At 38.4% G+C, this 22,781-nt stretch overlaps 1 protein-coding gene across 2 annotated transcripts in view; it reads right to left on the bottom strand.

The window, feature by feature from the left end:
- Nucleotides 1-1,577: 1,577 nt before the first annotated feature.
- Nucleotides 1,578-22,781, bottom strand: part of COL1A1 (collagen type I alpha 1 chain) — a 40,937-nt gene continuing 19,733 nt past the window's right edge. For both annotated transcript variants that reach the window (XM_081344013.1, XM_081344012.1), the window contains 26 exons: nt 22,456-22,509; nt 21,607-21,660; nt 21,456-21,509; nt 21,058-21,111; nt 19,323-19,367; nt 19,127-19,225; nt 18,674-18,781; nt 17,242-17,349; nt 16,191-16,244; nt 15,972-16,025; nt 14,107-14,214; nt 13,958-14,011; nt 13,242-13,295; nt 12,158-12,319; nt 11,086-11,193; nt 9,458-9,565; nt 8,747-8,800; nt 8,487-8,594; nt 8,148-8,201; nt 7,742-7,849; nt 6,640-6,693; nt 6,144-6,251; nt 5,773-6,055; nt 4,877-5,067; nt 4,530-4,772; nt 1,578-3,513 (listed from right to left, as the gene is read on the bottom strand). In XM_081344013.1, coding sequence (XP_081200139.1) covers nt 3,367-3,513; nt 4,530-4,772; nt 4,877-5,067; nt 5,773-6,055; nt 6,144-6,251; nt 6,640-6,693; nt 7,742-7,849; nt 8,148-8,201; nt 8,487-8,594; nt 8,747-8,800; nt 9,458-9,565; nt 11,086-11,193; nt 12,158-12,319; nt 13,242-13,295; nt 13,958-14,011; nt 14,107-14,214; nt 15,972-16,025; nt 16,191-16,244; nt 17,242-17,349; nt 18,674-18,781; nt 19,127-19,225; nt 19,323-19,367; nt 21,058-21,111; nt 21,456-21,509; nt 21,607-21,660; nt 22,456-22,509 — 2,628 coding nt within the window. In that variant the 3' untranslated portion in view covers nt 1,578-3,366. The remainder of the gene's footprint in view (nt 3,514-4,529; nt 4,773-4,876; nt 5,068-5,772; nt 6,056-6,143; nt 6,252-6,639; nt 6,694-7,741; nt 7,850-8,147; nt 8,202-8,486; nt 8,595-8,746; nt 8,801-9,457; nt 9,566-11,085; nt 11,194-12,157; nt 12,320-13,241; nt 13,296-13,957; nt 14,012-14,106; nt 14,215-15,971; nt 16,026-16,190; nt 16,245-17,241; nt 17,350-18,673; nt 18,782-19,126; nt 19,226-19,322; nt 19,368-21,057; nt 21,112-21,455; nt 21,510-21,606; nt 21,661-22,455; nt 22,510-22,781) is intronic.

Raw genomic sequence — 22,781 nt, 5'->3', positions numbered from 1 at the left:
GGTAGAGCAAAATATTTGCTATGCATGATGCCTCCAGCTTCTGTTTATAAAGCAGCCTTTCATACAAAGCAGCCCGCTCCCTGCTAGCTTCTGAATGAGGCCTATTGAAATTTGTTCAAATTTCTTGGCAGGTGGGGGGGAAGAGGGTGCCCCATTGGATGGGGAAAGTTGTTTTTTTTCATGCTCAGAATATCAGGTAAGCAAGAAGGAGGAAAGTTCAACCCCATTTGCAAAGTTCTCAGAGAAGCCAAAAGAACTACAACAGAGCATGTTAAAGGAAAAATAAAATCATAAGAAAATCATAAGTAGGGGGCATAAAATGAAAATGGAGGAAAAGGTGAAGATGAGAATGAATATCCTAGAATAATATGTAGAAGAACAGATGAAGAAAAAGCTACACAAGTTTGTATTGAAGCAAGGATATCTACCTAATGATGCTGGAGAAAAAGAAAGGAATCTGTGGAATCTGTAAAAGCTGACTACCAATTCCGTGTGGCAGGATCCAGGGAGGAAAAATATCAGTTCTTGGGTCTTGGATTTGTTTTCAGGATCATGTCAGTACCATGTCCGAGCATTTTGGTAAGTCTATTACCTTCTTATTTCTCCTAATCTTGCATCCATTGATCCTTTGTCCCATCACTTTATTTTTCTGTAGTTATAATCAAGTAATATTTTATCTATTTGGGGTTCCCCTTCCTCAACAAAACGTTCAGCTTTTTCATTTAAAAAGAGAAAGAGAGAGCGAGAGAGGGAGGGGGGAGAGAGAGAGATGGGGGGAGGACTTTATGGTAAAATAAGAGAAAATTCAGAGAGGCAGAAAATGTCAAAGCAAGGGGAGAAATGAATTGTTCATTTCCACTACTCTGCTAGGCCCCGAGAAGTAGAGAGGCACCAATGTAGTAAGTGAATTTTTATTTGGAGTAAGGAGCCAAGAGAAAAGCATGAAGGAGCCATTTTTGCTTAATATTTGTGATTTTTAATGGTGTTAGAAGGGACAGGAGCTAGGCCAGTTTTAAAAAATGGCAAACTCCATGGTGATGCTCTAAAGTGAGGGAAATAGTGAAAAACTCTAGATGTCACTGAAGGGGAATAGCAGGAGGAATGAATACTTGGTGTACAAGGAGAAGTAGGACAGAGCAAGCAAAGTAAGAAACAATAGAAGTAGGAAAGGAATAATGATAAAAGAAAAACTCTAAGCCTTTTTGGACTCCTTTTCTCTCACCAGAGTTATATACTCTTACAGAATAATCTTTTTTTAATTGTCATGGCTTCTTCTACTGAGGAACATAGAAAGGAAGAACCTCTAATGAAAATTTATCAGAATCATTACATTCTAAGAAGGCAGGGTTGGTATATTTCTTCAGTGGTAAGTCTGTCAGCGCTGACTTGAAAAATATCTGGGTGACCATTTGAAGGATCTGATAGCCTTATTTAAAGGCTGTTATGCTCGCAAGTGTGGACATTTTTCCAAGATGTATATAAATTATGGTCCCACTCCCTCCCATCAGCCAGCACCCCAGCCATCTGCTGGCCTTGCATGACAGAAAAGTCTGAAGAACAACTGGTATATTTGGATCATTTCACATGCTTTATTTCAGCAGTCAAAATAATTAAAAACATCTCAAATTATTATACATATACAAAATAGGTACAGAATCTTTGGTCGGTCATACTCCCTAGAACATCTGCCTCTTGTTACAGAGAAGAATGGATTTGCTTGAACTTGAACCCACTGGAAAAAAAAGAAGAATTAAGATGACAGAGATTGAGAGCAAAGAAGAGGTAGAAGGAAGGAAAAGGTTGTGTTTTTAGCAATGAGTGAGGACCATTGAAGAGCAAGAAGAGTCAGCACAAGAATTTGCTGGGGGGGGGTAAAAAAAAGAAGGGGAGAAAAAAAAGAAGAGGGATGGTGATGGAGAAGACCTGGATGGAGGTGAAAAAAGGCAAGCCAAATAGGAATCCACCTGCTTTACAAGACAACAATTGAAAATTTTCAGACCTTGATCCCTTGCAGCAATGTTTAATTATTATTATTTTTGGTCATCCTGGGGGTTTTTTTCCCCCGCTTGTTAAGAAAATTAGCACCGTTTGAGAATTCACAAGTATCTTTGGGCAAGTAATTCTACTCCCTTCTAATACTTTTATTTCTATAGCACCAAACAGGCTGCTCTTAGCAACAGAATTTGCTTGGAGCAAAAGTTATTTTAAGTTTCACCACTTCAAAAATAATTCCATGGGACCTGGACATTATTAACATAGCAGGCTAACAAAATAAAATAAAATAGACACAGTTAGCACCTTTTGCTAAACTTGGAACCCTGCCTTCTTCCCTCCTCCCCCTCAGCCTGGTGATGGCATTGAAAGAAAAAAAAAACACTCCAAAACTCCCACAAAGAACTTGGAAATCACAATTGTGAGGTAGCTGTCCATTACAATAATAATATACATTTAACATTACATTTTCTCTGCTTTTTGTATTAGCCATTTATTTTTCTTTACTTGTTCACCGACAACATATTTGTAGCTCTTAAACCGTTTTTCTCCACTTGTTCTGCTTTTTTAAAAAATAACCTCCAACTTTTTTTGCAGGTATACCAGCATTATTAGCTGTTAACACTTGGCCAAATTTGTATTTGTGTTGAAAACCACTCATTGCCACGCCTATATTTAGAAGCAGTTCAATTACTTTCTATTGCCGGCTGAACAAAACAGAAAAAAAAAACCACTTACAATGGCTGAAAGAATAATCTTTTCTATGGTATTGTTCTGTATAAAAACAGATTAAAAAATGTAAAATTGCCAGCAGAGAAAGGTGGCCTGTAAGGAAATTTTGAGGTCTTTTTTACTTCCAGGTTAAAGGGTAAGTTTACAATAATTAGGAAGATGTTATGGGCAGGCTGTAAGACTAGTTTAGCATTGTTGTTTTTTTTGTTGCTTTGGAAGCAACAGATTCCCGTCCCCCCAAGAATTGTAGTTAATATTCAGATGTTCCTTAGTTGGTACTGATTTTTTATCATTTTGTAGGGTATTTTATCTATATTTATTTGGAATGTGCAAATTGTGATCCCAAGATATTACATGATTTTAAAAATGAAGAAGGTAAAATCAAGCCATTCTGTCTTCGGTGACTCTAATTTAAAAAAAAAAAGTCAAGCAAGTGGATGCACTTCCTTAATTATTTTTTCAAAAGTCATTTATTTTTATTTTTTTTGGTTTAATGCTTTTTTTGTGTTTTTTTTAACGGAAACGAAAATAGTTTTAGAGATGATGGATAGAAAAAGACACAAATTCAAGTCCATGTGAAATTTCCTTCTTTTTTGGCTGTTTTTTATTTTATTTTTAAAACTGTCAGGTTTCCTTTGGGGTTTACAAGAAGCAGGCTGATCCAATGTCAAAGCCGAATTCCTGGTCTGGAGCACCAACGTCCATGGGAGCCACATCAATGATGGGCAACCGGGAAGTTTTTGTTGTCTTGTATTCAATGACTGTCTTTCCCCAAGTGTTGGTGTGACTCTGTAAAGGAAATGAAAATGGTAAGAAATTACAAATGTTTCTTGATGTAGTAAAAAGATTGTCATCAAGGCACCTGTGCTTCATCCCGATTTCAAGTGCAAAGCAGCTCCCACTCCTGAGAATCTTAGTCAAGACTTAGCTACAAGTATGGACATTTTGCTATTCGGCAAAAATCCAAATGGAGGACAGATCTTTATTTATCTCAAATTTATTATTTTTTTATAAATAACCCAAGGTGGCAAATATGCTCAATACTCCTTCTTCCTCCTATTTTCCCCACCATAACAACCCTGTGAGGGGTGTTGAGTAGAGAGACAGTGACTGGTACTAAAGTCACCAACTGGCTTTAATGCCTAAGGTGGGATGAAAACTCACAATCCCCTGGTTTCTAGCCTGATGCATTAACTACTAGACCAAACTGGCTCTTTAAAAGTTATCTTGAAAATTAGGAACATCAGATACATAAGATTATGATCCTCAGCCTGAACCCAACACTAAAAACTGGTAGAAAGTTAAAGGTGCTACTATTATATCAAGGAACAACCATTAATTTGCAGAACAGGATCTCTTAATGGTTCAGGGGCCTCCAACACTGAATGGACTGATGTTTTTTTTAATTATTATTATTATCTACTTTATTGTACTCAAGTATCCACACTAATGGGTACAGAGATATAGTTCTTCATACTTATTGAATTAATTGGACTGGCAAATCAGCCTTCTTTTTTCTGTTGTTGTTGTTCAGAAGAGAGTCATTATTTTCCAGCCTTTGACTTGGTTGCTACTTATTTGCTGCCTCTAAATTCTTAAAATCTTCCTGGTATTAATCCCAGATTCAGAACATGGGAAAAAGTTTTGATGTAGAGAGAGGGAAAAGAATGGCCTTCCCACACATGCAGCAGAATATAGCATATTCAAATATTTCTGCCTATGTCTAGGACAATTTCAAAAAGCAGGTGATGTCCCTGTGATTTGCTGCAAGCCACCTGCCCCATCTAAAAGACCTGAAGACTCACCGTGCAGCCGTCCTCAATGACTGAATAGGTGAAACGGCTGTTGCCCTCTCCTCTCAGCTCAATCTCATTGGAGCCCTGGAGGAGCAGAGACTTCTTCAGGTTTCCAGTCTGTTGGTCCATGTAAGCTATACTGTTCTTGCAGTGGTAGGTGATGTTCTGGGAAGCCTCAGTGGACATCAGGCGCAAGAAGGTCAGTTGGATGGCAACATCAGCTGGGTTAGATCCTTCACTGCCATATTCAAACTACCAAAAGAAAAGAAAAAGTGAAATAGCATGTACCTCATCTCCTGTAAAAATCCTTCAGTGACACCCAGAAACAACTTGTTGCTTAATCTTTCCTGTCTCACCTGGAAGCCATCGGTCATAGTCTCTCCAAACCAGACATGTTTCTTCTCCTTAGGGTTCTTGCTGATGTACCAGTTCTTCGGTGCAATAGTGGCCTGAGTTGGGTAGATGCAGCTCTCTCCAGTCTCCATATTACAGTAGACCTGGATGGCATCCAGAGTGCACCCTTGGTTGGGGTCAATCCAGTACATGCCTATTTATGGGGAAAAAATAAATGAGTAATTTGACAGACAATGATCTTGGAAAGGAAACAATTCTCATTATTTATTTCATCCTTTAAAGTGGACTGTCCCTTCTTTTCTATAGCATCTTATCATGCTATAGGTTCTTTGTTCTCAAAAACTGTCCAAGTGGCCTCTCCATCTCCTAAAATATATGCAACAGGTAGTAGTGGTAGTGGTGGGGATATCTTCTGTACAAATAATGGGTCTAAGGATTATTGGCAGGGGTATGACCCTGTGCAACAAAGGTAGATGCTATTGCATCACTTTCCACTATTACTAATTGACAGAAGAACGAGTCTAACTTAAGTTACTTCTCTTTTAAGAGTTGGAACAGGCCACAGCTGTTAATTTGTTGTGACTCTCTTGGAAAGAGAATCTCACTAAGACAAATGCAGATCATACCCTGCAGAAAGAAAATCTTAATACAATTAATATTTCTGTGAAAGCTCTGAATAGTCTGTTCAAGGAAATAATTTCTTCCTGATCCCTGCTGAATCAATAGCTATGTTGTGAATAATGAAACAGTTAATGAAAGCATGCAAGAAAAAGATCAGCAGTGCAAAAAGAAAAAAACAGCAATTCTGACAGCAAAAGACAACATGTTCAGATACAAGGATCATTCATAGCAGAAAATACTGTCCTAGAAGCTCAGTTACGATTTGCCCTGCACTTACCACTCTTCCATTCTCCATGGCACATCTTCAGGTCACGGCAACTACGGGCTGGGTTTTTACGGGTTCCTTCAGGGCTACGGATGTTCTCAATCTGGAGAGATAGGCTCTTGAGGGTAGTGTCAACTTCCAGGTCACGGTCACGCATTACATTAGCATCATCAGCTCTGTAGTAGCGGCCACCATCATGAGCTTTCTCTTGAGGAGGTTGGGGCAGGAAGCTGAAGTCAAAGCCACCGCTAGGTGGGCCTGGGGGACCAGGTGGTCCAGGAGGTCCAGGAGGACCCTGCAGGAAGAATATGAGAAGAATTGAAGTCAAAAAACTTTTCAACTTATTGTAGCTCAGTTACGATATTTCTAGAAATATGACATACAGCAGGGCCAGCATCACCAGTACGACCACGAGGTCCAGGTGGGCCAATGGGACCAGGGAGACCATTTAGACCATCTTTGCCAGGGGAACCAGCAGATCCAGGGGGACCCTGTCAAGAAGAGAAAAATACATTATTAGTGAGCATTTGACACAAGACGGAAAAGCAAAAGAGCAAAAATAAGACACAGCCAGCTTGACACATCTAAGTCTCATTTTATAATATGATGCCTCTCTCTTCTTCTGAAATAATATATGTTTTCTGAGCATTAGCATCTAATTCACCATAGAAATACAATTGTGATATTTGTCTCAACAAAATTACAGCCTCATTTTTCTTTCTCAAGTGGCGCTACTAGAGTTTTATGTCCTCCTGATCTTGCAATAATTCATTCTTTCCAGGATCAGATTTAAGAGATTTTAGGCCATTCTCAGAATTCCCTTATTCATCCTGGATGGTTATAACACACCAGATAATGTTACAGAATATTCATACTTACTCTTGGACCAGCAGGGCCAGAAGCACCAGAGGGACCTTGTTCACCAGAAGAGCCCTAGCCAAGAAAAGAAACTGTCAATTACCAAATCATCTGGATGGATAACTGATTATCTTAATACAACGACAAGTGAGAAAGCCAAAGTCTAGACATTAACAATGGATAAGAAAATCAGTGAAATGCGCCTTATAACATTTAAGATGAAATGCTAGGCTTCTTAATTGCCCATAATATTTCTCACTCTCTGGCAAATGGCTTCTCTCATGGGCCCTGGCAGGGGATCAATACATAGGCAATGCACAAATACACATCTATTTGTCTGTATACAGTCTTTTGTGATCACCTAAATGCTTGAAGATATCACACTATGGAGGAATACTTTTCTGCACAAAGGGAGAATATTAACCAAATGTTGATGTTTTTAAAAGTCTGTATTTCTCTGCTAATTGGGTGGCCTCAAACCAGTGTCTATTATTATGAGAAAACACAATATGCAACACATTTTGAGGTCTACTGCATTATACTGGTCTCCTATTGGCATTGACTTCAAAGTGGTAAATTTGAATTTATTGATTTGTAAATTGATTTATAAAGAAAAAATAGTTGATGAGGACAGATAGTTCTGGTATTGTTCAAAATACCAGATTTCAATAGGCAGCATTTCCATTTAGAAACAAATTGCAATTTTTGTACAGTACAAATGCAGCTCAGTTGAGAACGTGCATTCTGAGCCGCCTGTGCTCAAAAACCTGTCTACATTCTAAACATTGGAGGTTCCATTTAATCATTTTCTACAAACTACAGCATCGTTAAACTCCTTTAAAAAAATATTGGGATCATGAAATTTGTTTGAATTGGAATATTCTTTTCTAAACTGTGAGCTTGAACTACAAAATCTGTGGGTTTTTTTTAAAAAAAAGTCTACATTGTAATAAATTACACATCAATTCATATCTGAAATTTTAAGACAATGGGACGGACATAGAAATTGACTAACGTGATGGACTAACATAAAACCCATGATATATGCCTCCCACTTTTTCAACCAACTAGAGCTAAAAAAGAAAGAGTTGAAATTTATTCTTGGTCACTTATAGGTACTCACAGGGGGGCCAGGGGGACCCTGAAGACCAGAGAATCCTCTGTGTCCCTTCATGCCTCTTTCACCTTGTTCACCAGTCTCACCCTTGTCACCACGAGCACCTTGTGGGCCCTGGGAATAGACCAGAAGAAAAGTTTTACAAATCTGTCTTTAACAAACAAAGCAAAACCTATTGATGGCATTTCTGCGTGTAGACATTTTCGATACTGAAAATATTGTTTGCTGTCTTATTACCCTAAGGCAAAAACAGCATATACTGTATGTGGACAACAACAAAGTCAACTGCTTTCATTCAGTGCTGTGCAATGGCAACACTCTTGGAAAAACATCTAACATAATAACCAGAATAACTTTTAAATTATGTGGTTTTCTTTCGAGAAAAAATAAATATTTTGAAACTCCAACTTACAGCAGGACCACGAGCACCAGCAGGACCAGCGGGACCAGCAGGACCAGCAGGACCCTGGAGAAAAGAAGAGAAGAAAACGTTCACATCATTAATTAAGTATCTCCACTTGCTATTCATTTCCTTGAGAATTCAGTCATTCTATGGGACTGTATCTTTTCAAGCAAGAAGAAGTCTGAAATTGAATTATATTTTACTTTACAAGGAGCAAATCTTTTTTTTTAATGGGACAGGAGCTTCAATTTCTCTTTTGTTTCCACAATTATGAGTCTAACTGGACATTTAGAGAAGAATCAATGACATTTTATCAATAAGAAAAGAATGGAAAAAAATGTCACTTACACTCTCGCCACGCTCTCCGTTCTTGCCAGCAGGGCCAACAGGGCCAGGGGCACCAGGGGCACCAGGAGCACCAGGAGCACCAGCTGGGCCACTCTCACCACGATCACCCTATTTGGGAAAGGCAAAGGGAGAAAATCAGTGTGAAGTCAGCCCTTATTTCAAATATGATTTGAATATGAGTTATTTGAATATGATTATCTTTTAGCATTGGTAGGTTCTTGACGCCTGGTGTGTGATTCATGCAAATGCTAATAACTCACCTTGGGACCAGCAGCACCGTCACGTCCAGGGGCACCTTCAGCACCGGGAGCACCCTGTGAACCAAGAAAGAAAGGGAGACAGATTAAACAAGATGGCACAATCAAGAAAAGTCAGATTTGAACTTGAGCACAAGAGAGAATTTAGAATCCTGCCCTGACAAAGAATTCCAGGCTCTCCGATGAAGTATTTAATTTGAATGCATGACTATATGAAATGGCTGTATCCCGAGGCAAACCTTGGGATATTACTTAGGATGTTTAGTGAGAGTATCCCTCCAAGGTCTCCAGCAGAAGTCTTTTAAACAGGAGTTTTGAATGCTAAAAACTGCATTCAAGATTTTCATATATCTTCTAGTCATTGTCATTTCATATATCTAATCGTTGTCTTTTCCTGAAGCTCCCTTGTTCTGAATCCAACCACTGGTTCATTTAGCCTCCACCTGTCTAATACTTTAAAGCTCTCTGAGGTCTCAAACACAGATCATTCATGAAATTCTTACTGCTCTTTTAACTAGAGAGTCTAAGAATTGAACTGGGGACATCCTGTATGACACTGAACATGTGTTCTACCTCTAAGGGATGGTGAAGCTACAGACTTCTAGTTTTGAAAATTAATAGTAGCAAGTTTGATGAGAATAAACTTCCACAAAGGAATGAAAATGGTGAGGAGAGTTGGAAGCATCAAACTCTTCTAGAAAAACGAACACACACCTCACGTCCAGCTTCACCAGGGGGTCCAGCCAATCCAGGGGGTCCAACTGGGCCAGGAGGACCACGTTCACCAGGGGAACCAGATGGACCTTGTTTGCCAGGCTCACCCTATGGATAGCAAAAGAGAATGCAATGCTATGACTCACAAGAACTGCTGTTCCAAAGACAGAAAGGAGAATCAAATATTTAGATTACTCAGTATCTGGGAAAGTACCAATAAAAGGATCTGTTCAAAATTCAAGGCATAAGATACACAGTAAGGTACAACATTTTGCTGCCTGATTTGGAATTACCAGTACTTAAATCAAAATGCATAGTCAGCCAGCTGACTTGATCGTGGATATTTCTTTTCTCTCCTAGTATATTAAATAGTTAAGCATTTGCTGCTTTTTCATGGCAAGCCGAAACTGATCAAGCAAAAATCTCACTGCCTATTGGAACAACCAGCTCTGGGAAAGATGCTTGAGCTTTAGATTAATGCAAGGCAAGATTGCTCACCTTACCTAAATTCTAAATCAGGCTGCATTCATGACGGGGGGAAAAAAATCATCTCTGACTGAGTCAGAATTTTTGCAAGCAAATATCTCCCAAAATTAATTCCAGCTGCTTTTTCTGCAGCTGAAGAGTCCTTTTATGTTACTGTAACTTATTATTTAAAATGGAATTCCAGGAATTTGTGAAGTATATATTTCTCAGAAAAGACTGGCCTCTCAACAAGGAACAAGGGCTTTAAAACCCAGAACTTCCATCAAACCTATTTTGATGGGCTAGCAACATGACTGAGATAAATACATGACTGGACAATTAGCCAGGCTGTGAGTTTACAACATGCTATGTTTTGTTAGCAGCAACAGGCCTCTTATGAGAAAAAATGTTTTGAAACTTGAGAAGTCCAACTTGTAGCTGGAGGAAAAGGAAAGACTGTAAATTGGGCTTCATGGTTGAACAAGTAAGTATAGAGTTGTGATTAGTGAAAGTACTGAGTGATGCTTTGCCCTGTGTGAAATTTCGAAACTATATTGCTCCTTCAGGTAATACTGCTACAAATCTTTTTAGTACAGCCTCTGAATGGAGGGAAATCTACCATTAGTAGAAAACAAAACTTATCTCTGCAGCAATGCACACTAATTCTATCGCAAATGGGGAAACAAACAAATCAAGCCCATTGCTATTGGGCATGACAAGAATGTGCAAAAAAACAGGAACTGGATTAAAACAGGAACTGGATTAAAAACAGGAACTGGATTAAAAACACTCTTTCTTTGAGAATTCAGTTGGAACCCTCATCACTGCTCCTTGGAACTATACCCTGCATATCAATTGTGTTTTTCATACCTACACATTTAGCACAGTATTTTTGAAGAAACAACATCTAAACAAAAGGAAACCTTCATTGACTTTGCCCATATTTATAAATTTATTGGTCTGAAGAAAAATCAAGTTAAATTTTTCTTTTGTCCCTCATTTATATTTGTGAACTCTCCTAGGAGATCTCAGATATATTTTTTTTCCAGTACTTTCCTTCTTTCCTGGAGATCAAAGTTTATCTCTTAAAGCTAAAGAATAAAAATGGATCTATATTACATTTCTGAAAACTTCAGATGACTGAACTGAAGAGAAGTACTCACACTAGGACCAGGAAGTCCAGGGAATCCTCTTTCTCCTCTTTGTCCAGGAAGACCAACTACACCACGTTGTCCAGCAATACCTTGTGGGCCAGGAGTACCAGGTGTACCCTATAAAACAAAATAATGCAGATTTTAGAAAAAAAGACATAGGTTTAGTGGGTTTCCCCCCCCCTTATGTGTAGTATGCTCTACCAGATTTCCCCACTTTGATTCGTCAATGATTTATAGACTGCACATGTTCTCGTCTTTAGCTAACATCACCATTGGACATTAATTTAGGGAAAGTGATGGAACTAGACCTCAATAATTAAGCAGCAAGCAGCTTGTTGTCCCTTCTATGACTGGATACAAGAATCTTGGAGGGTTTACATGAAAGAGAAAACCTAGTGGATATCCTGATACTTTTTAACGTTGCAAGCAATATCATTCTTTCCTCGTGTTCCAACCTATATCCTTCCTAAACAGGAGTTCCCATCCTCTTGATGGCTAAAAGTGAACTTCCCTACAGAAGAGAGTCTCTTTTACTACTGAAATTTTTATGTGTCATGCTTTTTTTATTCAAAACAACATAAGCAAACAAATAAACTAGTAAATATAACTATGCAAAGAGAGGAAAACATTTTTTTAAAAAAGGGTAATTAAAATGTAACTAATTTGAATAGCTTTTCCAATTCGGGGGTCCCCAATTGTGCATAGTTTGATTTCCAGAACTGGCTGTTGTTAAGATGGCTGTTATGTTAAGACTTCTGGGACATCTCCAGGATGCTGAGACTGGGGAAGCCTGATCCAGTGAATACATGGTTTCTTATGACAAGGAGCATCCTTTGCCCAGAAAAAAGATGCAGAACTCTACAGATATTACCAATTGTCATGGAAATGGTCATGGGTGATAGTTGCACGAAAAGGTATACTATAACACTGCCACCAGGGAAAGATACCTTTAAATATCAGTTATTAAGACAAATTTGTTTTCAAAAAGTTATTGCTAGATGTAATAGGGAGACTTCTCAAGAAGATATCCAACTTAGCTCATATACTTCATTTAAGAGAAGTGATTTTAAGATTTACTTACAGGAGGTCCATCAGAACCAGGAGATCCCTTCTCACCAGAGGGTCCAGGTGGGCCAGCAGGTCCGGCTTCACCAGGGCGCCCAGCAGGTCCAGTCTCACCACGGGGTCCTTTGCTTCCTTCCTTTCCACTAGGGCCAGGTGGGCCGGGAAGACCGACGTTGCCCTTTGGGAAAAAAAGAAAGGCAACAGGCCTGTCAGTCACTGCAACAACTAGCCAAAAGGCTGAGTTGCAAAACAATTTTTTTATATATATAAATCTTCATTAAATGAGGGGCTCTATAGATGAGGATGCAATTATGCTTCAAATCAGACACATCACTCTGGATGAGCAAAATTTTCTCTTCCATTGGCTAATCATTTTAGTTGTATGTTTCTTAGGGCCCATTCAAGGTAACTGACTAACCACATTCTGAACAAGAGGTGTGTTGAAAAAAAATCCAGATTTTCATCTGACAGGCATTGATTCAATGAAATTTGAGGATTGCATGGTGAGGGGTTTGATATTTTCCTCTTAGCAATTTTAACCTGTCTTCTCTAACAACAGCTCCCAGAATTCCTTGGGAAATAAGGTATACCCATTGTATCGCTATTTTATATATCCTGACATACTTTTCCTGTTCATTCCTTCATTTTACTCTGTATTTCTGAACTGAAATATCTGCAAAATATCCATAACACTGAAACAGTAAGCTGCATCCCATTACAGATGTTTTAATTTTTGTATATTGACCTCTTCCAGTCAACAATTTATTAGAAAATGGGTGCAAAGCCTATTTGTAAGTAGAATATTTTAAAGCTTCCAGTTCAGAGTCAAACATTAGGTTGAATACTCATTTAAATTAATAGATTTTTGGTCTCAAGAATGAGAGAAAGGAAAATTAATTTGCATTTAACAGACTGCATATTAAGACCTGAATTTCTTCTGCCTTTTTCACATTGGTAACACTTCCTCTTTATAATTAATGTTATGGTGCTTGTTTGCCAAAGGGGGCAAAAATTCTTCTTGTGAATTATTTCACCCTGAAGTTTTGAGGATTTTCTCCCCCAATTTATTGCCAAAAATGGCAAACTATATGGTTACTTACAGATGGGCCAGGAGGTCCAACTCTTCCAGCAGCTCCAGGGAATCCAGTAGCACCCTATAAAAATAAATATTCCATTTTCAATTATCTTTTCCTACAAAAGAACCCTAACACAAGTTCACTGTATACGATTCTAGTGAATTTTGCAATTGTTTAAAGGGGTTTGCTCTGATTCAAAAATGTGAAAGCTAGTATGAAAAGCTCTCTCAGACCTTTTAACACCTTGTCTTGGATATACTACTGTTTCTTATTTACATGGAGATGCTTTTATTTCTGATGCATTTCTGAACTGCTAATTGGAAATCCCAAATATATTAGCCAAATAAGAGCTCAACTACTTAGCGTAAATTAAAGGCTGTTAAAGTTATCTCAGCACTTCGTAAGTGCTGAAAATTTTATTAATTTCCTAAATTAATTTAGGAAAATAAAGAATAGAAATCAGATATTTTTTAAAAAAAAATAAACTCATATTTTGCAGGTTGAATTCTAGCACTAATGATGTTACCAAGTTTGGTTAATGAAACATCCGCAAGAAAACAAGCAAGCTCAGAGAGCGCCAAGGACCCCTCATTTCAATCCTGAGCTACAAATATTCTCCTTTGTTGGAGACCGAATTATGCATCCTTTGAAAGTAGGAACAATATTTTGAATTCTTAACGAACTACAATTTTATAATGTAGCATCTGATTTAATAATGTAGGAGGGGGAACCATACTCACAGGGGGACCAGCATTTCCACGAGCACCTTTAGGGCCAGGAGCACCAACAGGACCCTGGAATCAATAGGGAGAGGTTAGCATGAAACTAAAGGCTGAGAGAAGGGCAAATTTTCATGGAAGGGAGTGGGGAGCAGTGAAGGAGAACTTACAGCAGGGCCAGCAGGGCCAGTAGCTCCAGAGGGACCAGGAGGACCAGCATCACCTTTAGCACCAGCATCACCGGGCTCACCTTTAGCACCTGGTTGTCCATCAGTACCCTATTGGAGTACAAACAACACAGATGGTGAAGATCAGGGAGATGGGGACAGAGACACGGATGTGTATGGATTCTATCAGATTTAATTTCTACCTTTCTGTGCATTTTTCAAATATAACTAACTAAACCAATCCTTGAATAAACTTCTAATTTCCTGTCACATTGGTACTTTGGTACTCAGCTGCTTTGAAACTCATCAGATTTGTTACTTAATGCGTTTTGATGTGAAAGTTTTATCCCAGTATTCATCGTTTATTTGGTACTCAGTGAACAAACTAGAACTTGTTGAGGTCAGCTGCCTTGTGACTTACTACATTATTCCTCATGGAGAAAATTGTTTGGTACTTATCATTTTTGGTACTTATCCTGCCTCCCGGAACCAATTAACAATGAGGTACCACTCTACACAGTTTTTTGGATTTTCCCTGGATGATCAACCAGGGAAAGGTAATGTAGAAGGCTAAGGATGAGGGTTTGGTAAGTTTTAAGAAATTTGGTTGCAGATATATATGTCAAGCCTCTCTGGGCTTGACACTAATGGGAGGGAGAGGGGGACAAGACCAGCGGCTGGAGGCATCCGGATGCAGCGGATGAGGCCAGCAACAGAAATTGCAGCGACAGCCCTTTCCCTCCCCCGTTACCTGGATGTTAGAAGGGGAACCCTGCAGAGCACAGCCGTCGGCTCTGCGGCCGTCCCGCCGAACAGCTGATCGGCATGGAGAAGCAGCAGGGAGCCGGAAGCTTGCATCGCATCCTTGCCTGGCTGCTCTTACCGGCGCGCACGCCGGATGCTGGTTAGGTGGGTGGGGGGTGGGGCCAGTCGGGAGGCGTATATGTAGGGCGCTGGGAGGCGATTGCTCCCAGCGCTAACTTTGTTTGCTGTTTCTGTGAATAAACCGACCACCTGTGAACTCAACATCTTGTTTCTTGTTGGAGCCAGGGGTGTGGCAAGGACGTCTGACATTATATTTTTGTTGTTATAAACAGAATTGCTTGTTAAACCTTTAACTTTCAGTAACTAGCTCACTGAATGCTTGGAGGCTTTAATAATCTGTCTTTCCAATCAACTTCACAGAGTTGGTAGAACAAAAAATTTCAGATGCACAACTTGCAACAAAAATAACTTGTCTAATGTTCTTGGGATCTCATCTGAACTGGTTCTATGACAACTCTCTATTATAGTCCAGATAATTTGCTTCTGAAAAATATTCTTAACATAAATTCAGCGGGATACAGTGACTTGCTCTCTGGACCTCTATTGGTCTGTGTGAGTCCCAAAATGGTTCAGAATATCAAACATTTATTGGAAAAATTATTTGTATTCATGTATATCTATCTAATCACTGTAATTAGGTTATGGGTAAGGACAAATTGACTATGATCCTAACTCTGGAATTGATTTGTTCAACTTTCTTTTCCTACCAAAGGTCATTTGCTGGTAATCTATGGATGTTTTTTGGTTCACTTGCTATGCTCCTACAACAATAGAACACAGTAAATTGATTACTAAATTAATCCAGAGTCTTGGTTAATACCAGATCACACATTTGTCTAATGGGCTGGATTCACATAATAAGCTAAACTACAGAAAACGCCCAATCAAGTCAAACACATAAATGCATCTGCTACAATTCTAAGGATAAGCATATTGTGTGAAGAAAGCCAGTAAGCCACCTTCATCTCATTGTAGCTGTAAGACGATGCAAGCATTTTAATAGGGTTTCTGAGAAGTAGAAGAGATTTTTCCATCATACTTACAGGGGGGCCAGCAAATCCAGCAGGGCCAGCAGGACCAGGCTCACCACGGTCTCCCTGGGAAGGGCAAGAATAAGACAGAAAATGTCATGATGAATGAAAGAATTGCCAAATTAGCAAGAAAGAGAATGGATAAGAGCTATACGGCTCTGTATACAAATGTATAGACTAAATTTCTCAAGGCAAAATAAAAAAAACAACCTAGAATGGTAAATTACTTACAGGAGCACCACGTGCACCAGTGGGACCAGCAGGACCAGAGGGACCACCTTCACCCTGAGCAAAATGAAAAAGAGACGAGGTTAAGCACCAGACCGAGTAATAGTGTCCTATGCATTAATAATGTACTATAAGAACAATTTCTTTTTGATAAGTCAGCCTTACATTAAGTACTATCCACTGGTTGGATAAAAGTCACCAATGCTTCCTTTCCCAATCACATGAAAGTTAAAAAAATGGACAAAATGCCTTCATTTCTAACCAGATTTTCACTAAGTTCTAATAAAAAATACGGACTTGTTATTTGTGACTATTAAGCTGAAAGAACACAACAGTGGTTAACAGGTATCAAGAGAGAGAGAAGGGATGTGGGAAAACTGACCATATCTTTTGGGTGGGTGGGTTAGCCAGTTTCTAGTCTATGTTCATTTATAAGTATACTTCAAACTATTTGCATATTAATTATGCTGTTTTAAAATCTATATTAAATGGCATTTTCATCATTAATATAATGCATTAATAATTAATTCATTTAATTGTAAAATATTCATTATTTTAATGCATTTTCATAAAAAATATGTTTTATAAGCCAGGAACTGCATCATAAAATATGGAGAAGTGTAATATCCAAAGAATAACTGAATTCTAGTCTGTGTATTAAAATAGAAAATGCACATTGAATCGCATTGCTTGAAATAAATGAAACCATTGAGCATCCTACTGATTTAGTTTCTAGCATTGTAAAAAACAATAAAATTAAGCAGAGGATTTTCTTAAAATCCACAACTTCCCACAAAAAGTCTTTGAGGCAGTTTGTCCTAGATAGATATTTGCATGTTGGCTTATCTTTTCATTTATGCCATTTTGCTTTCCCTGATGCTTTGTAAAAGAATGACAATCCAAGTTTGACTTGAGAATGGCAGCTAGTTCCTAATTCAGGCACAGATCTGTGTAAATGCCAGGGAATATAAAATATTAAGTAAAACACGTGGCATAATTTCCAATGGCCATAAATCATAGGAATTTTGGGAGAACAAATTGGTGAAATATTTGCCTTTTCACCAGGAGCACCAGATGGTCCAGGTGGGCCAATGGGTCCAGTCAATCCTCTAGGTCCATCTTTGCCAGGGGAACCATCAGTGCCTTTGGGACCTGGGTCACCCTAGGAAAAAGGAAAGACAAAATAAGATTATCAATACTGAAAAGATCAGAACGGCACAAGGAAACGATAACAGACTAACAGAGTTGGAAGGGACCTTGGAGTCTTGTAGTCCAATCCTGCTCAAGAAGAATACCCCATACCATTTCAGATGGTTTCAAATGGTTGTCCAATCACTCCTTAAAACCTCCACTAATGGAGGCTCAACTTCCGGAGGCAAGTCATTCCACTGATTAAATATTCTAATTGTCAGGAAATTTCTCCTTAGTTCTAAGTTAGTTCTTTCCTTTATTAGTTTCCATCCATTGCTTCTTGACCTTCAGATGCTTTGGAGAATAGCTTGACTCCCTGTTCTTTGTGGCAACCCCTGAGATATTGGAACACTGCTATCATGTCACCCCTAGTTCTTCTCTTCATTAAACTAGACATACCCAATTCCCATAACTGTTCTTCACATGTTTTAGCTTCCAGTCCCCTCATCATCTTTGTTGCTGTTCTCTGCACTCTTTCTCAACATCTTTCTCAATATATATTTCAATATATTTTATATATAAGAGGATCCTGCTGCTGCTGCTGTGTTATCTTTCACATTTGAAATCTTGAAATATGAACATTTCACATCAGCCTTGATGTTAGGAATTTTGTCTAATATATCTTGAAAGCTAAATATAAAAATGATGATCCTGGCTTGCCCTCTGAAATTTTACTTCTTACTACAAGGCCTCAGGCCAAACTGGAAGACAACAATGGTCAATCAACCTTTTAATTTGGCTTGGCCAGTATTCAGGAAAATATCTGAAAGCCAGTTAATGGAAGATAATATAAAATTAATTCTTCTTTGCCTTTTTGATTATCCCAGCAGTTTATTTGTACGGTATCATTAGAGAAGGACCATAACTTATAGATAGATGAGGAACACCAATGCAGAAGACTGTAAATTCAATGATAGATATTGTTATATTGTGTCTACAATAAAAAGAATCCCAATTCATAATGTAGAGAACTAATATTATTCAGATATTTCAATATCATTCCAGACTCTCATTCAAAATTTTACTATACAGTTTAAATCAGACTGGTTTGATGGACAGGTAATGAATATCTATGTCAAGATGGCAGGTAGTGAATATCTATGTCAAAATTATTTCTAGGTACAATCTTGAAAGAACTTAAGCCATCCACGAAGCTGGAAAGTAGATAATATTTGGAAAGAAGTGGGTGTTTTTGAAAAAGGCAGAATGTTTTTGTTTGTTCTCCATCTTTTTAGGCATAGCAAGATGATGACTGCCATTTTGATGATAACAATCTTCAACAGTCATGTACTTACTCTTTCTCCTTTAGCACCAGGCAGACCAGCAGCACCACGTTCACCAGGCATACCCTGAAGACCAGGAGGACCTTGACCACCAGGAGCTCCAGGAGCACCAGCATCACCCTAGAATTGTATCGTCAAGGCAACAAGGAAGGCATTGATCAGGAATGGAACCAAGTGTTTGGAAATCACATACAAAGAGGTGCCTATCTATTCTGAATTTCTTTAAAATAATAATAATAATCTGTTTTTTCTTCTGAATTCTATTTTTCACACATGTTTCTAAGACAATATTCTGATCCCCACAAGATATATTGGGGAAAAGAAAAAAAAATGATATTGTTCCTAGGAATGCGGCAGTTTAGTGGGTTTGGATATACGATCTATCATTCTGAATATCCAAGGCTGAGGTCTGTTCATTTATCTTTAAAAATACTCTTTTCATCTTAATCATTATTAATCTTTTACCTTAGCACCGTCATTACCCGGAGCACCATTGGCACCACGGGGTCCAGGAGGACCAGCAGGACCTTGGGCACCACGTTCACCAGGGAAACCTCTCTCGCCCTAAATGAAATAGTGAGTTGGTTACAAATTGTTTATGGAAGTGTTGTTGGACAAAGAAAGACACATAAGAATCTAGAGAGAAAATCTTTATACTTACTCTTGCACCAGAAGGACCAGGAGCACCAACATCACCATGGGGACCCTGTCAGAATAGGGAGAAGCAGATATTGTTAAAAGGCAGAACCGTTGAGGATACATGGCAGATAATGTACTTAATTTTACATGGGGTGGAAGGTGGAATGCAGTTCAGCAAGAAATGGGTTATTCACGCTCATGTCTGGAGGCAGGATTAGAGAGGTTTTTTTGTTTCTTTCAATTATGAAATTCTAGATAACTTTAAATAGAAGAGTAGATATGAGAAGGTAGGGTTTTTTTTCTAGTGGAAATAAGAACTCTAATATAAAGATATGTTATGAAAGAAAGAAATATCCATTATCTTCTTCCATAAACAAGAGATTATTTATTTCAAAATGTTTTACTTGAAATATAAATATTTCTCTGGATGAATTCTAAAAATGGCTTTCCTAAGCTGCTAATTTCTTCTCCAGAAAAATAGAAAAAATAATGGAATCCTGTTTATTTTGCTGCCATACTGGTGATGCACTAGGCAAAAATGAAATTCTCCGGAAACTTTATTAATTTCAAGTCTCAACACTACTGAACTCTCCAGAAAAAAGGTATATGTGCATGTATTAATCTGCATTTGAAATTATGATATGCCATATAGAAATAGAATACACTCATTGTCTTATAATAGATTTACATTCTCTTAAAAAAGCAATTTCAAAGATTTTAGTCCCAGATTACAGTAATGTAGGAACCCACTATTTACAACATTAAAAAGGTAAAGGTAAAGGTTCCCCCACATATGCGTGCTAGTCGTTTCTGACTCTAGGGGCTGGTGCTCATCTCCGTTTCAAAGCCGAAGAGCCAGCGTTTGTCCGAGGACAACTCCGTGGCCATGTGGCTGGCATGACTAGACGCCAAAGGCACACGGAACGCTGTTACCTTCCCACTGTAGTGGTCTCTATTTTTCTACTTGCATTTTTAATGTGCTTTCGAACTGCTAGGTTGGCAGAAGCTGGGACAAGTAACAGATGCTCACTCTGTTACGCGGCACCCGGGATTCAACCCGCCAAACTGCCGACCATCTGATCGACAAGCTCAGCATCCTAACCCACTGAGCCACCGCGTCCCTATTCACAACATTGCTAGTACATAATTATCCATTACCCCTGAAAAGTGACAATCTGTTATCAATGTCCCTCACTGAATGAAAAATACTCCACCATCTTCCAGAATAGTCTGTTCCAAACCTTGGAAAGCTACTGAAAGTCTTGCATGCTTAGCAAGAATCAGATGAAGGTGGTTTTTTTCTTAAAGGGGCTTGTCCAATCAAATAACTGTTTCAACAAAAGAATATGAAATCCTAAACTGGTCATAATAATGCCCTGATGAGAAGGTAAATCTCCACCTAATAAAATTCTCTACAACTACTAAAAGAATGTATGAATTGGGAATTCTAAAGCTGAAAAATATGGGCCTGTTTATCCATATGTCAGTAGATGCTTTTCAATTCTTGGATGGTGCATGCATCCATTTGAAAAAAAAATGCACAGAAAGTCCCAATGGGAAAAATGGTAGATATTATTAATGTGTGCAAAGTAAGGTTATTCTAGAGAATATTTGTGCTGAGTTCAGATGCCAAACTAGCCTTTCCCAAATGGAAATCTGCAACTCAAGGGCCTAATTTAGTTTTTCCCTGCTTTCAAATATGTACAGACCCCACAATTCCTTCTTTACACTTCTGTACAAAGGAACACATTACATACTTGTTCACCAGGCTTTCCAGATTCACCAGGGGCACCACTGGGACCAGGAAGACCCTAAAACCAGAAGTCAAAAGTGAAGAAAATATTAGCTTTGATAGGACTAGATAAGCCCGACAATCAAATACAGCTTATTAAACAGACTAAGTACAACAGGTTCACTTCACTAGCACTTCATGAATTTTACATGCTTATATTTTACAGCAGTGTTTTCCAACTTGGCAGCTTGAAAATCTGTAGATTCTTGTTGTCATAAAATGAGCAAATAAATGAACATTGGAGCATTCAAATAAAATAAAAGGCAATTTTATTAAATATTTAACTGGTGCCTATCATTCCAAATTTGATTTTTTTTTAGAAAGAGAATATACACATTTGTTTTTTAAAGTAATCCTGCTCACCTGGAAGCCAGGAGCACCAGATGGGCCTTGTTCACCTCTTTCACCAGCAGGACCCTATAATGAAAAGACAGGAAAATTCAAGTCTTGATAAAATTCAAAAAGGGATAAACATTCATAATACTGTAGAAGGAAAAATCAAGTTCATACTTACAGCTGGGCCTGGGGGACCTTGAGCACCAGCATCACCATCTTTTCCAGGAGCGCCCTGGGTGAAACCAAGGAGGAGTAAGCATTGAAACAAGCAGAGCACCATGTTTTTAGAATAAATCTTGCATAAGAAATCTGTTGATTGAAAAACCTTCCCACCAAATGCCTTTTCTAGATCCTGCCACACGATCAGATAATTTTATCTTTGTAAAAATATACCTGCATTTTGCACTGCATGCAAAACCATCTCATTGTGGATATAGTAAACAAGGTGACGGAATGGCATGGGGTGTCCCAGGGTTTAGCCCACCTTCAGTCACAGAACTTATTAAATGATTTTGAGACAGTCCCTCTCATAAGTCTAACCTGCCCTGCATCATTGTTGTGAGCAAATGTATGAAGGGAGAATACTCTGCATGTTCTCTTGGCCACCTGTTATCTGCTTTTTCATGTACTTGACTATACGCCTCCATTCCTTGCCTCTCTCTCCATTCTGTAGATCGAAAAACCCGTAAAAATGACTACAGAAAGCTTAGCACATAAATGTGAACTCTAGTTCATTGAGATAGGGGAAAAGTAGCTTGCTCTAATGATAGCTTGCTCTAATGATCCCAAACAAAGGCAACATTTATGTATGTATATATATATCTATATATGTGCATATGTATGTATGTATGTATGTATATATTTATTATATAAATTTATCTATTTAAAAGATGTGTATATCTGTCCAGTTATATAAAGGAACTCTGGGCAGCTATTTATTGATAGCAATTATGTAAACAAATCCTTGTACATATGTCCATTCAAATCACTGAAGTGAATAATAGAGGGTGAGGAACAAAATACTTACAACAGCCCCAGCGGGTCCAGGAGCACCTCTCTCACCAGGTTTGCCAGGTTCACCCTAGAAGAGGATGGGGAAAAAATAGATGGAGAATGGGAGTTATTTCAGGGAGAGAATCAATGTCTTTCATTTCATTCTTTAGTATTTCTCCATGCTATGGCAGATCTAGGATGCCCAGGTCCAATTTGTATTACATAAGCATGGGCTTATATATATTTGAAAGGCAGCTGGATGTCTTTCACACAAACAATCATAGTGCATAGGAATGACCTTGGGATACAAGAAAACAGTCACAGCCTATAAAATTGCCAGATAAGAGGCAACTCTGTTTA

This window comes from Vipera berus, assembly GCF_964194415.1.
Source record: "Vipera berus genome assembly, chromosome: Z".
NCBI classification, from domain to species: domain Eukaryota; kingdom Metazoa; phylum Chordata; class Lepidosauria; order Squamata; family Viperidae; genus Vipera; species Vipera berus.
The sequence above is the reverse complement of the archived record's forward strand: the minus strand, read 5'-3'. Positions and strand labels throughout refer to the sequence as shown.